This window comes from Lissotriton helveticus, chromosome 1_1 (genome assembly GCF_964261635.1).
Source record: "Lissotriton helveticus chromosome 1_1, aLisHel1.1, whole genome shotgun sequence".
Taxonomy (NCBI): domain Eukaryota; kingdom Metazoa; phylum Chordata; class Amphibia; order Caudata; family Salamandridae; genus Lissotriton; species Lissotriton helveticus.
Genome location: NC_136057.1, coordinates 294,238,407 through 294,252,260, shown reverse-complemented (window position 1 = coordinate 294,252,260; position 13,854 = coordinate 294,238,407). Strand labels below are relative to the sequence as shown.

The 13,854-nt window shown below is 49.6% G+C and overlaps 1 protein-coding gene across 1 annotated transcript in view; it reads left to right on the top strand.

Annotated features, from left to right (window-relative positions):
* Positions 1–13,854, top strand: part of SYN3 (synapsin III) — a 1,149,796-nt gene that overhangs the window by 1,034,409 nt on the left and 101,533 nt on the right. The window contains exon 9 of the mRNA XM_078653521.1: positions 4,825–4,899. Coding sequence (XP_078509647.1) covers positions 4,825–4,899 — 75 coding nt within the window. The remainder of the gene's footprint in view (positions 1–4,824; positions 4,900–13,854) is intronic.

Sequence of the window (13,854 nt, the reverse complement as noted above, 5' to 3'; positions counted from 1 at the left end):
ATACATCAAACACTACCCTTTCAAACTTAACATTACAAACATGAGTGATTCAATCCCTTACAACACAGCAAGAGCAATGATGATGCAAATAAATGAAATTAAAAACGTGTACAATTTATTACAACATACATAAGAAAGAAATTTCATTCAAAATAATAGTGCATGTCTACCAACATAATAAAATAATTACATTAAAAAGTTCTAACACAGTGGGAATGAAAACATAGAAAATTATTCTAATTAAAAAGGAAAAGGACACACTGGTTAGACATAATCAACTCAAACTCCAAATTGTACAAATATCTTAAGTGGAGAAAGTTATATGGTCCAATAACTCTATGTGTCACAATTCTAGAATAGCATTGACGCGTTTCGGTTTTGGCAACTTCATTAAAAGCCAGCACCTTCCTCAGGATTAAAATATAATTTCCCACACAGTATGGTAAATCTGAAATTAGAAATATATAATATAAGAAACATATACTCTCAACTGAAACAACATTTACAACATAATACAATACAATGCTCTTGCAGGCTGTGTGGCACTAAAGCCCCATGTATTACAACATTCTACATTATATCTCTCATACAAATTGATTGTTCATTTTACGATACAGGCATCTAGCCTTAACCTGATAAATATCAAGAACATACTGCATATAATCAGATAATATAGTTAATCTCAAGAACCGGTGTTTCAGTGACAAACTGTGTCATATATTCATTTATCTCGTTATACGATTCTTTGAGCATGTTTCTAGTGTATATATATTTTTTACATCTGCTGAAACGATATCAAAACATTTTTCTATGTTTACCTCGTTTGGGACAACAAAGGCCCTCCTGAATATTCAAATACCTAATCCAACGCCGCTTGTTGTATAGGCCGCGCTGAGTAGAGTCATCTAAAAAGATTTATTTAACATATAAATGCCGGCATCATAAAGGTATGATAATAAACTAATGACATACTATATGTCACGCTCACCTATTGGATATTTCTTAGTCGCATATAATGTCTTCTTTGATTACATTACAGGACAAACCAACGATAGTGAAGCGTTGGAACACTACCGCCCTAGGCGCATTACAGTGGTGAATCAAGGGCCACATGTTTAGTAACATTTCAAAATGTTGAGGAATCTATGGTTAGAAGTATCAAGATCCTTACCTTTGGTAATGCTCTCTCTGATGGGTGCTATCGAGAAGACTTTTCATATTAAATAGGTCTGAGGTTGGATCCCCAGGTTCGTGTGAGAGCCTTGTTTTCCCTCTATTGTCATTTGCTTCGCACCTGGGAGCGAAGAAAATATGGTGATGAAGTGATGTAGCACGCAGGGGGTACGCCTAGATTTGGATGCGTGTCATCACATTCAGAGGCTGTGCTGAGTCAATGCGGAGTCTATGGCGCCATCTAATGGTGCGCCTGTGATATTTCTAACTTTACGGATCCAGTCTGATGCCTGGGAAGATTCTAAAGGTTAGGAATACACAGTGAGGTAATCCATCAGAAGCAGCATTACAGAAGGTAAGTAACTTGTTCAGTTGGTTGTGTGTTCCATACTTTTCCCAATTTATTTTAAATTGGTATTGATTGGTTTTCTATTTTGATCAGAGGGATGTGGGGGGTTGGTTACTAAGAGGGCCAGAGTCAGCAACCAAAACTTGTAAACAAATCCAATGAGAACTTGCAAAATACTGTTACTGCAGGAAGAGGTGGTTCAGTTCTTTGGCCCTGACTACGAGTCAGATGGAGTGGAATTATCATATGACAATCCACTCCAGCCGAGCACGACTGGCCTGGGTGTGGTAACATGCAAACTCTAGCCGGTAAGTACGGACTCTAAAATCGCATGAGGTTTTGGCTGCACCATAGGCCAACCTTCGTCTCCCAGTCCCTGGCAAAGGTTTTCTTTGGCAATATGGGAGCATGAAATGTCCCTCTCTGCCACAACAAGTCTTCCCTTGACCCACTGCTTAATTTGTAAAAAAAAAAAAAAAGTTCTAGGCCTCTCGTCAGGAGACCACTGCAGCTCGCACCACACATTGCCGTTGCCAATGATAGTGACGTAACAAAACAACTACTAACCATCACACTCCTACAAGTGTAATAATTTGACTATTTTCAGATACTCAAAACTATAAGAAGGCTTGGTGACAGGTAATAGCAATTTTCTAATGAATATAGCATTAACAATTAACTGTTGTTATGGTCATCTCTAAATTAGCTAGGCAGCGCGCCTTGTGGCAGGCTATCACAAGCTCCGGTGCTACCAATTAAGTGCTGGTACTGAGCACCAGAAACCACCAGCTCAAATTAAGCACTGCATTTACCTCTCATAGCCCTCCAGTCCCACCATGCAGGGAAGCAACAAGCTTTAACACCCTCGGCATAGGAATACAGTGAGGAAGTTCATCCGATAAATTGGTGTCTGAAGTTATTCCCAATCCCAACAGTCTAACTCGTAATAGGCTTATTTCACAATACAAGCCAGTAAAGGTAATTCCGGCTGCTGGGAATCTCCACATGGATTTCCACCTAACTCCCATTCAGGGCCAACAGTAGGTGCATGTTTTCTAAATGACTAAAAAAGCAATCGTTATTTCGTTAAACACGTGCAGCAGTACTAAGTTTCATTGCTTGGAAGACTTATTTAGCCCAAGGTGGGGGGGCTGAGTAAACATAAAGTACCACACGGCTGCTGCCCTTTATGTGCACACCACATACATACATGCCATATATACTCAGGTCTCAGCCTTTAGGTAACAAGATAGCTCAGTGAACTATGCTCTGGCTGCTGGCCTCTTGAATGAGCTGCAGGCTCTGAATTTGGAATCCAATAGCGCCTACTCAGCCGTTTATCTTTCATAGGCCAATAGATTGAGTATCTTTAACCCCTTAGCTGCGGCGGCTATTCCGCCGCAGTGCTATGGGGGAGGGGGGCCGCGCGGCGCTCCCGTACTCGTGACGGAACCGCTCCGTCACGAGCCTCGGGTGGGCTGTGCTTGTGACGGAAAGGTTCCGTCAGGGCCCCGCCCGCTCATCAGAACACTCAGCGCAGGCGCGGAATTCGCGCCGTGCAGGCGCGGCGAGCGGGCCGTGACGGAACCGTTCCGTCACCAGCACAGCCCACCCGAGGCTCGTGATGGAACGGTTCTGTCACGAGCACGCAACGGGTTAAACCAGCAAATAGTTATAATTTTTTGAAATGGCAAATTATATTGAGTGATTTATAAAACCAAGTATGTAAAATGTGCCATTCTTTTGCACCCACCTGCCACAAACCTAAACAACCCTTACACTATCCTAAATCCACCATCCACTAAATTATATATACAAACCATTTACACACACAGGCACCCACATTCAACAACCTCATATACATTAACCATTTACATTCACTAAAGTCTGAGTACTTTCAACCTTTACATGAACCAAAACCTTTACATACATCACCATCTTATATATACTAGCCTTTATCACACAGGGACCTCTTCATACATCAAGTCCATTGCCTCCTTATCCGTCTTCCTGGAAGCAGTTCTTACGCAGAAGCAGTACCCTAGCTGAAACCCAAAAAGTTCCCCCAAGATGGCCCCTGTTACCCAGAAGCCACCACAAAAAGGAGGAACTAACGAAGCACTTACTGTAACACACCATGCCAAATAGACAACAGTAAAAAGAAAATGGCGGGAGAGCGGAACTGCATCCAGGAAGACCAGGAATCAGAGTAATAAAGATTACCAGTGTGTACCCAGGGCATTGTCCTGCAACCCCCTACTTGCTTTACCCTGGTGTCCTATTCACCCACTTCCTGTCACTTCCTCTCTGCATTCACTAGGTGGCAGCTGTCTTCTTGCTCACTTTGATGCTGGTGGAGAGTGGTCAGGCTTGGCAATGAGCACCAAACACACAGGAATAGCTCCTCAGACTTATATTGATCTGGTCTGCAAAGGGCATCTGTCTCTTTAGCTCTGGCCCTCGAGAGAGTTTTAGCTGTTTTGAATATTCATTTTTTTAAAGCACTTACATAATACACATAGTTAGGGGTGCAAATGATCTGAGGGGTTCATGCATTGCTCTGTTATACTCCTGTGCACATTTAGCTTCCGCCCACCAGAGTATGGAGCATGGGGCAATGGTTTACCCATTGGCTCCCTTCAATCTGAGTGACTGGACAAGTCCTGTGCATATTATTTAATCCAACTCAAATTGTTTCCTTCCTTCACATATAAACCTGGTGCCAGGTGTGCGTTTTAATTTGATTTATTATTATATATTAACTTTAAATATCATGAATTTATTTTGCCTTCTCTTCAGGTCCCAGTTAGAGTGTGATTGAATTTCTGGCTTCAAGCTAAAAAGTGTTTACTTGGCATTGTGACAGTGTAGCTGCCTGAGGATTTAGTGTTTGGTTAGCTGGTGATTTACTCTTGTCTACTACACTAATAATAAAATGCATGGCCCAACTGAAGGGCTTTTATATCAAATAAAATAACTAGTAAAAGAGCCACATCAGTAAATGTTTACTACATTTTATAATTCAGGCATAGGGTGGCCATGTTTAAGTTGTCTCATGTTCTCTTTTTTGTGTGGCACATTCTTGCAATAAAAAATAAATGAACCATCACACCAATCTGCCAAGGCTAGACACATTGACTTCGCCAATGTTTGTTTTGGTTTTTCTTCCACATCAACGGCAGAGGAGCGGCAGCAGTGCGTGGTCAGACAGTGCTATTAATGGATTATTTTTGACCACCAGCTCCTAGACAAGGGTTTCTTCGCCCCTCTTGACTCACCGTGCTGTTTATACTCTCTCCTAGGAGAACCTCCATTTCTGGGAATTGGAAGGCCAACACGGGCTCCGCCATGCTGGAGCAGATCGCCATGACGGAGAGGTGAGCAGGCAGTGCCTTTAAATATACATGTATGTGACAGACCAGCATCACCCTGCCCACTCTCTCTGCCCTCTGTGTGGCTGTCTCCAGCTCTCTCTCTTTGCTGGTGACTCCGTAGTACCCACTTGAAGAGCTGGTATTCCTGGGTGGGGAGTCTCAGGTTCCTGGGGGTCCTACTGGATTCATTTCAAAGAGAAGGTTCCATTTTACAGGAGTTTGTGTGAGAGGTCACATAAAAGGAGAGATGAAAGATGATTATTGAGACATGAAGAAACAGAGCACAAACATCTATACCTATTTACAGGTTGATAGGTTGATTTATTTCCGGATTCACTACTGAAGACAGGGAAGAAAGTCTTAAGAACGAGGTGAACAGTCACTAAAGATATTTGTGAAATTAGGATGATGAGAAGACGACACAGACGTAGCAACTACCAATCCAAGAATGTATGTGGGAAGTGTCACACCACAAACACCCCTCCTGAAGTTGCACTCCTACGATGCGTACTTCTACTCCTACCAGCATTTATAACTTACATTTACATTTATCGCCAGAAGAGAGCATCGGTGGACAGTGGCACTGGGCAGCAGTAACACCATCCACAACATCTGGGGAAGGCAGTGACAGTTAGCTAGGAGTTACAACACTGCAGCACAGCTGGGCAACAGTAACTTTAAGGGATAGCACTCACAACAAGTCATTGAAAGTCGCCTACTGAAAAATAGCACTCGAGAAATAGCTACACAACAAGCCGGGTCATAGAAAATAGCCTAAGAAATAATGTGAGGGTGGCATTCAGTTTCCGAATGAATCTAGGGCTGGAGTTAGGAGCAGCAAACTATTCACCTCTGACGTGTTAGGGGGAAGGGACGGTTACTTCCCTTTTGTAAACACTACAGCTTGTGTTCATTATTTCTTAATATGCTCTTTTGACTGAAGTTATTTCTCACTAACCTATTTTTCAGTAAGCTGATGTGAGTGAGCCACTGTGAGAGTTACCCTACTTGGGGGCATATTATCAAGGACAACAACGCCGCTTTAACCCCTTCGATGCTGATGACGGCCCCCAGCCGTCATGCATCACGGGGCTCGTGTGCTGATGACGGCTGGGGGCCGTCATGATCCCGCCCACTTCGAAAAACGCAGCACAGGCGCAGAATCGCGGCCGCGCCCAAGGGGTTAACGTCCGTTTTCGGCAGAAAAGCGGCGATTGAATTACCTTACTATTAGCAAGGACACGCTAATAGGCATCAGCGTGTGTTTCCTTGTGTCAGCCGCCGTTCCACTAACGCCTTGCATCGCATCTCTAATGAGCTGCAAAGAAGGCGTTTCTCTCTCAACAACATGGGAAATATCGCTAACTGCACTATTCTGTATCAACAAGCTGACCCAGGAAACTCATAGCGATTTAAAAAGCAGCTCTAACCGCGGTTATCGCCATCAGCTAACGTCTGCAAAATTTCAGACGTAGCTATATTTATAAAGGGAGGTGGATTCTAAGCCTAATTCCACATCTCCCTCTCACCAAGGAGTCCCTTAGCGCTGTAGTTGTATCGCTGGATTTCCAGCGATTTTCCCTCATTTTGCCGCTATCACCAGATTTTCCATCGCCGTGGAGATAAGCGCTGATAACGCTTTATCTCTGTGATCAAATCCGGCGATAGCCGGCGGTAAACAAATTCGCGCTAAGTGAGCTCTGCGATTTGGTTTGTTGATGATTTGCCCCTTGGAGTGTGGCGCTTAGAAACTGGACGAATTCATTAGGAAGAATTATGTTAAAAAAATATTGTTAGAGAGTCCCTCCAGTGAATGATGTCACAATACATCTCAGAACCAAAAATATATGTCAAAAGAAGCCAGTAGCGGCTCCTCCGCTAAGGTGAGGGAGCGTGGCCCCACTGCTCAAAAGGAAAAATAAAATGATAATAGCACGTTATTATCATTTTATTTTTCCTATTACAGTCAGTGGCGGGGAGGGGCTGGCCAGAGCAGGGGGAGCAGTGGTGTGCACCCCCTGAGTGCGCATGAACTATTTTGCCGGCCCTCGTGGGCCGACCAAACAGTTCAGCCTGGTAAGGAACATGCACAGGCTCCTGGCCCCCACCTGAGCTCCGAACCATGGTACTCAGACCAATCACAACGCTGAATTGCAGCGCTGTGATTGGCTCAGGGGAGCCTGTGTGCCTGGGTCCTTCCTAAAGGAAGAAGATGAGGACAGGCGGTGGCAGGCCGTTTCAGGTCAGGTAAGTACATTTTTTTACTTTTTATTTGATTCCTCTTCCCCACCCCGCCTGGTAGCAGCCGAAGCAACTTTCTAGAACGCCTGTTGTTGGTGATTGACAGGGATAGAGAACTGGGTAGAGAAAACTGAAGAGTCCCTTCGGTGAACAATGTCACAATAGATCTCAGAACCCAAACAGACGTCAAACAAAGCTACATTCTAGAACACCTTTTGTTGGTGATTGTGAGTGATACAGGACTGGGTAGAAAGATCTGAAGAGTCCCTCCGCTGAATGAGGTCACACTACATCTCAGAACCAAAAACAGACGACAAAAGAAGCTCATGGCGGCTCCTCCGCTAAGGTGGGGGAGCGTGATCCCACTGCTCAAAATGAAAAATAAAATGATAATAAGTTATTAGCATTTTATTTTTCCTATTGCAGTCAGTGGCGGGTGGGGCTGGCCAGAGCAGGGGTAGCACTCCCTAAGTGCGCATGAACTATTTTGCCGGGCCTAGTGGGCCGATCAAACAGTTCAGCCTGGTAAGGAACATGCACAGGCTCCCTCTTCCCATATGTGCACCGAAACCACGGCACTCAGACCAATCCCAACGTTTCATTGCAGCATTGTGATCGGCTCAGGGGAGCCTGTGTGACAGGCGGTGGCAGGCCGTTTCATGTCAGGTAAGTCAATTTCTTAACTTTTTATTTGGTTCCTCTTCCCCACCCAGCCCGGTAGCATCCGCTACTGAAAGAATCAACTTTCTAGAACGCCTGTTGTTGGTGATTGACAGGAATAGAGAACTGGGTAGAGAAAACTGAAGAGTCCTTCCGGTGAATGGTGTCACAATAGATCTCAGAACCCAAACAGACGTCAAACAAAGCAACGTTCTAGAACGCCTGTTGTCGGTGATTGACAATGAGGCAGGACTGGGTAGAGAGATCTGAAGAGTCCCTCCGCTGAATGATTTCACAATAGATCTCTGAACCCAAACAGACGTCAAACAAAGCAACGTTCTAGAACGCCTGGTGTCGGTGATTGACAGTGAGGCAGGACTGGGTAGAGAGATCTGAAGAGTCCCTCCGCTGAATGATGTCACAATAGATCTCTGAACCCAAACAGACCTCAAACAAAGCAACGTTCTAGAACGCCTGGTGTCGGTGATTGACAGTGATGAAGGACTAGGTAGAGAGAACTGCACTGGATGGTCCCTTTTATCAGAGTAACAGTACAGACTGTCAGCAGGCACCAGACCAGTAACTAGAAGCAGAGAGCTGCATTGAAGGTGGGCTACTCTGCGACAGTGTCAGCCACATGTGGCTGCATTGAATGCGGGTGACTCTGCAACAGTGTCAGCCACATGTGGCTGCATTGAAGGCGTGGGACTCTGCGACAGTGTCAGCCACACAGAGTCAGGCCAGAAGGAGCATCTCTTGGCCTCATTGAAGGCGGGTGACTCTGCGACAGTGTTAGCCACACAGAGTGAGGCCAGAAGGAGCATCCCTTGGCTGCATTGAAGGCGGATGACTCTGCGACAGTGTTAGCCACACAGAGTGAGGCCAGAAGGAGCATCGCTTGGCTGCATTGAAGGCGGGTGACTCTGCGACAGTGTCAGCCACATGTCGCTGCATTGAAGGCGGGTGACTCTGCGACAGTGTCAGCCACATGTCGCTGCATTGAAGGTGGGTGACTCCGCGACAGTGTCAGCCACATGTGGCAGCATTGAAGGCGTGTGACTTGCGACAGTGTCAGCCACATGTGGTTGCATTGAAGCCGGGTGACTCTGCGACAGTGTCAGCCACATGTGGCTGCATTGAAGGTGGGTGACTCTGCGACAGTGTCAGCCACATGTGGCTGCATTGAAAGCGGGTGACTCTGCGACAGTGTCAGCCACATGTGGCTGCATTGAAGCCGGGTGACTCTGCGACAGTGTCAGCCGCATGTGGCTGCATTGAAGGCGGGTGACTCTGCGACAGTGTCAGCCACATGTCGCTGCATTGAAGACGGGTGACTGCGACAGTGTCAGCCACATGTCGCTGCATTGAAGGCGGGTGACTCTGCGACAGTGTCAGCCACATGTCGCTGCATTGAAGGTGGGTGACTCCGCGACAGTGTCAGCCACATGTGGCAGCATTGAATGCGGGTGACTTGCGACAGTGTCAGCCACATGTGGCTGCATTGAAGCCGGGTGATTCTGTGACAGTGTCAGCCACATGTGGCTGCATTGAAGGTGGGTGACTCTGCGACAGTGTCAGCCACATGTGGCTGCATTGAAAGCGGGTGACTCTGCGACAGTGTCAGCCACATGTGGCTGCATTGAAGCCGGGTGACTCTGCGACAGTGTCAGCCACATGTGGCTGCATTGAAGCCGGGTGACTCTGCGACAGTGTCAGCCACATGTGGCTGCATTGAAGCCGGGTGACTCTGCGACAGTGTCAGCCACACAGAGTCAGGCCAGAAGGAGCATCTCTTTGCCTCATTGAAGGTGGGTGACTCTGCGACAGTGTCAGCCACACAGAGTCAGGCCAGAAGGAGCATCGCTTGGCTGCAGGAAGGCGGGTGACTCTGCGACAGTGTCAGCCACACAGAGTGAGGCCAGAAGGAGCATCGCTTGGCTGCAGGAAGGCGGGTGACTCTGCGACAGTGTCAGCCACATGTGGCTGCATTGAAGGCGTGTGACTCTGCGACAGTGTCAGCCACACAGAGTCAGGCCAGAAGGAGCATCTCTTGGCCTCATTGAAGGCGGGTGACTCTGCGACAGTGTTAGCCACACAGAGTGAGGCCAGAAGGAGCATCCCTTGGCTGCATTGAAGGCGGGTGACTCTGCGACAGTGTCAGCCACACAGAGTGAGGCCAGAAGGAGCATCGCTTGGCTGCAGGAAGGCGGGTGACTCTGCGACAGTGTCAGCCACACAGAGTGAGGCCAGAAGGAGCATCGCTTGGCTGCAGGAAGGCGGGTGACTCTGCGACAGTGTCAGCCAGATGTGGCTGCATTGAAGGCGGGTGACTCTGCGACAGTGTCAGCCAGATGTGGCTGCATTGAAGGCGGGTGACTCTGCGACAGTGTCAGCCAGATGTGGGTGCATTGAAGGCGGGTGACTCTGCGACAGTGTCAGCCACACAGAGTGAGGCCAGAAGGAGCATCTCTTGGCCTCATTGAAGGCGGGTGACTCTGCGACAGTGTTAGCCACACAGAGTGAGGCCAGAAGGAGCATCGCTTGGCTGCATTGAAGGCGGGTGACTCTGCGACAGTGTCAGCCACACAGAGTGAGGCCAGAAGGAACATCGCTTGGCTGCATTGAAGGCGGGTGGCTCTGCGACAGTGTCAGCCACATGTCGCTGCATTGAAGGCGGGTGACTCTGCGACAGTGTCAGCCACATGTGGCTGCATTGAAGGCGGGTGACTCTGCGACAGTGTCAGCCACACAGAGTGAGGCCAGAAGGAACATCGCTTGGCTGCATTGAAGGCGGGTGGCTCTGCGACAGTGTCAGCCACATGTCGCTGCATTGAAGGCGGGTGACTCTGCGACAGTGTCAGCCACATGTCGCTGCATTGAAGGCGGGTGACTCTGCGACAGTGTCAGCCACATGTCGCTGCATTGAAGGCGGGTGACTCTGCGACAGTGTCAGCCACATGTCGCTGCATTGAAGGTGGGTGACTCCGCGACAGTATCAGCCACATGTGGCAGCATTGAAGGCGGGTGACTTGCGACAGTGTCAGCCACATGTCGCTGCATTGAAGGCGGGTGACTCTGCGACAGTGTCTGCCACATGTCGCTGCATTGAAGGTGGGTGACTCCGCGACAGTGTCAGCCACATGTGGCGGCATTGAAGGCGGGTGACTTGCGACAGTGTCAGCCACATGTGGCTGCATTGAAGGTGGGTGACTCTGCGACAGTGTCAGCCACATGTGGCTGCATTGAAGGTGGGTGACTCTGCGACAGTGTCAGCCACATGTGGCTGCATTGAAGCCGGGTGACTCTGCGACAGTGTCAGCCACATCTGGCTGCATTGAAGCCGGGTGACTCTGCGACAGTGTCAGCCGCATGTCGCTGCATTGAAGGCGGGTGACTCCGCGACAGTGTCAGCCACACAGAGTGAGGCCAGAAGGAACATCGCTTGGCTGCATTGAAGGCGGGTGGCTCTGCGACAGTGTCAGCCACATGTGGCTGCATTGAAGGCGGGTGACTCTGCGACAGTGTCAGCCACATGTGGCTGCATTGAAGGCGGGTGACTCTGCGACAGTGTCAGCCACATGTGGCTGCATTGAAGGTGGGTGACTCTGCGACAGTGTCAGCCACATGTGGCAGAATTGAAGGCGGGTGACTCTGCGACAGTGTCAGCCACATGTGGCTGCATTGAAGCCGGGTGACTCTGCGACAGTGTCAGCCACATGTGGTGCATTGAAGGCGGGTGACTCCGCGACAGTGTCAGCCACATGTGGCAGCATTGAAGGCGGGTGACTTGCGACAGTGTCAGCCACATGTGGCTGCATTGAAGGCGGGTGACTCTGCGACAGTGTCAGCCACATGTGGCTGCATTGAAGGCGGGTGACTCCGCGAAAGTGTCAGCCACATGTGGCAGCATTGAAGGCGGGTGACTTGCGACAGTGTCAGCCACATGTGGCTGCATTGAAGGCGGGTGACTCTGCGACAGTGTCAGCCACATGTCGCTGCATTGAAGGCGGGTGACTCTGCGACAGTGTCAGCCACATGTTGCTGCATTGAAGGCGGTTGACTCTGCGACAGTGTCAGCCACATGTGCCTGCATTGAAGGCGTGTGACTCTGCGACAGTGTCAGCCACACAGAGTCAGGCCAGAAGGAGCATCTCTTGGCCTCATTGAAGGCGGGTGACTCTGCGACAGTGTCAGCCACACAGAGTGAGGCCAGAAGGAGCATCGCTTGGCTGCAGGAAGGCGGGTGACTCTGCGACAGTGTCAGCCACATGTGGCTGCATTGAAGGCGTGTGACTCTGCGACAGTGTCAGCCACATGTGGCTGCATTGAAGGCGGGTGACTCCGCGACAGTGTCAGCCACATATGGCAACATTGAAGGCGGGTTACTTGCGACAGTGTCAGCCACATGTGGCTGCATTGAAGGCGGGTGACTCCACGACAGTGTCAGCCACATGTGGCAGCATTGAAGGCGGGTGATTTGCGACAGTGTCAGCCACATGTGGCAGCATTGAAGGCGGGTTACTTGCGACAGTGTCAGCCACATGTGGCAGCATTGAAGGCGGGTTACTTGCGACAGTGTCAGCCACATGTGGCAGCATTGAAGGCGGGTTACTTGCGACAGTGTCAGCCACATGTGGCAGCATTGAAGGCGGGTTACTTGCGACAGTGTCAGCCACATGTGGCTGCATTGAAGGCGGGTGACTCTGCGACAGTGTCAGCCACATGTGGCTGGATTGAAGGCGGGTGACTCTGCGACAGTGTCAGCCACACAGAGTGAGGCCAGAAGGAGCATGGCTTGGCTGCAGGAAGGCAGGGCCCAGCCACAGCAGTGTTTGCTCAGGATTCCTCGGATACTGCCTGTGTGTATGGCAGGGGGTGCCCGGTGACTCATCCACTGGGAGTGTCCTGGTCTCCCGCCACAGGGTTGTTATTCTCAGGACCCTCCCTGTGTCTGCCGCGTGCTGTGGGAAGCGTCTGCCCTTTGACAAGGTCCAGGTTGACTGCACCGGGCAGGAATTAGCAGGGGGTGGGAGTGGCGGTGTCTGAGTGCTGCTGTGATCTCACGGTTCAGCAGACACAGACACTTTCAAGTGCCAGGGAGGCAGGAGGCCAGAGAAAGGATGGGAGGAGATGAGATTCGGACAGACAAGAGGCGCTCCTCTCTGCCCATGAAGGAAAGTAGGGGCAGCTTACCTTCTACCTACCTCTGAATGTTCCATTCATAGAATTGGGCCCAGGAGTCCCTTTCAGGCTGACAATATATACAAAGGCCCGACTGACCATCAGATACATAGGAGCACCCCAGTAGTCTGGCGCGCAAGATGGGGTGAGAAATCACGTTGGCAATCACTTCGTAGCTGAGTGGCAGTACCTGCCGGGCACTGGTTGGGAGGGTCTGAGGGTCCCCCTGGCACTCGGCAGCACCCTGGTAGCTCTCCAGCAGTCTGCTTCATGGGGGTGCCGCAGCCATGGGCGATGGGCTGAACCTCGCTCTTTCATGGACATTCTCTTCTCTTGTAGGGTGGTTCTTACCACTCTCTTGGCATCCAGACAGACTTCTAGCTCCTTCAGGACAGTCACACAGCTGCTCCCGCAAGAGACCCAGACTTCAGGTGATGTCCCCTCACCGCGGGAGTCTGTCTGTCAGGCAGACAGCAGCCCTGGTTGCACCACCGTCCCCTGAGTACTTGCAGGGGACCCTCGTCCTCATATATGGGACTTGGCACTGGAACAACTGGATGGGGCAGTGGTGAGTGCTGCTTTTACACACAGGGGCTGTGGATCCGCTGTCTCAGCTGTAGAACCGATTTGGGTGGTTCTTCCAAGTGTCCTTTCCAGGCTGTTGCTGACACACAGCAGGGCTGTCAGCCTCCTGGAGCAGCTCAACAGAGGCACACAGAGGCGAGAGCCTTCTGCTCCTGGCTGTATTCAGCTGCACTCAAGAAGTAATAATTAAAGACAAAAGGCCGGGCCCCGCCTAAAGGCTTCATGGCCTTGCACAACAGAGTCCTCCTTCCTACCAGCCACCAAATGGCAGTGTTCAGGAAGACTAGTCAG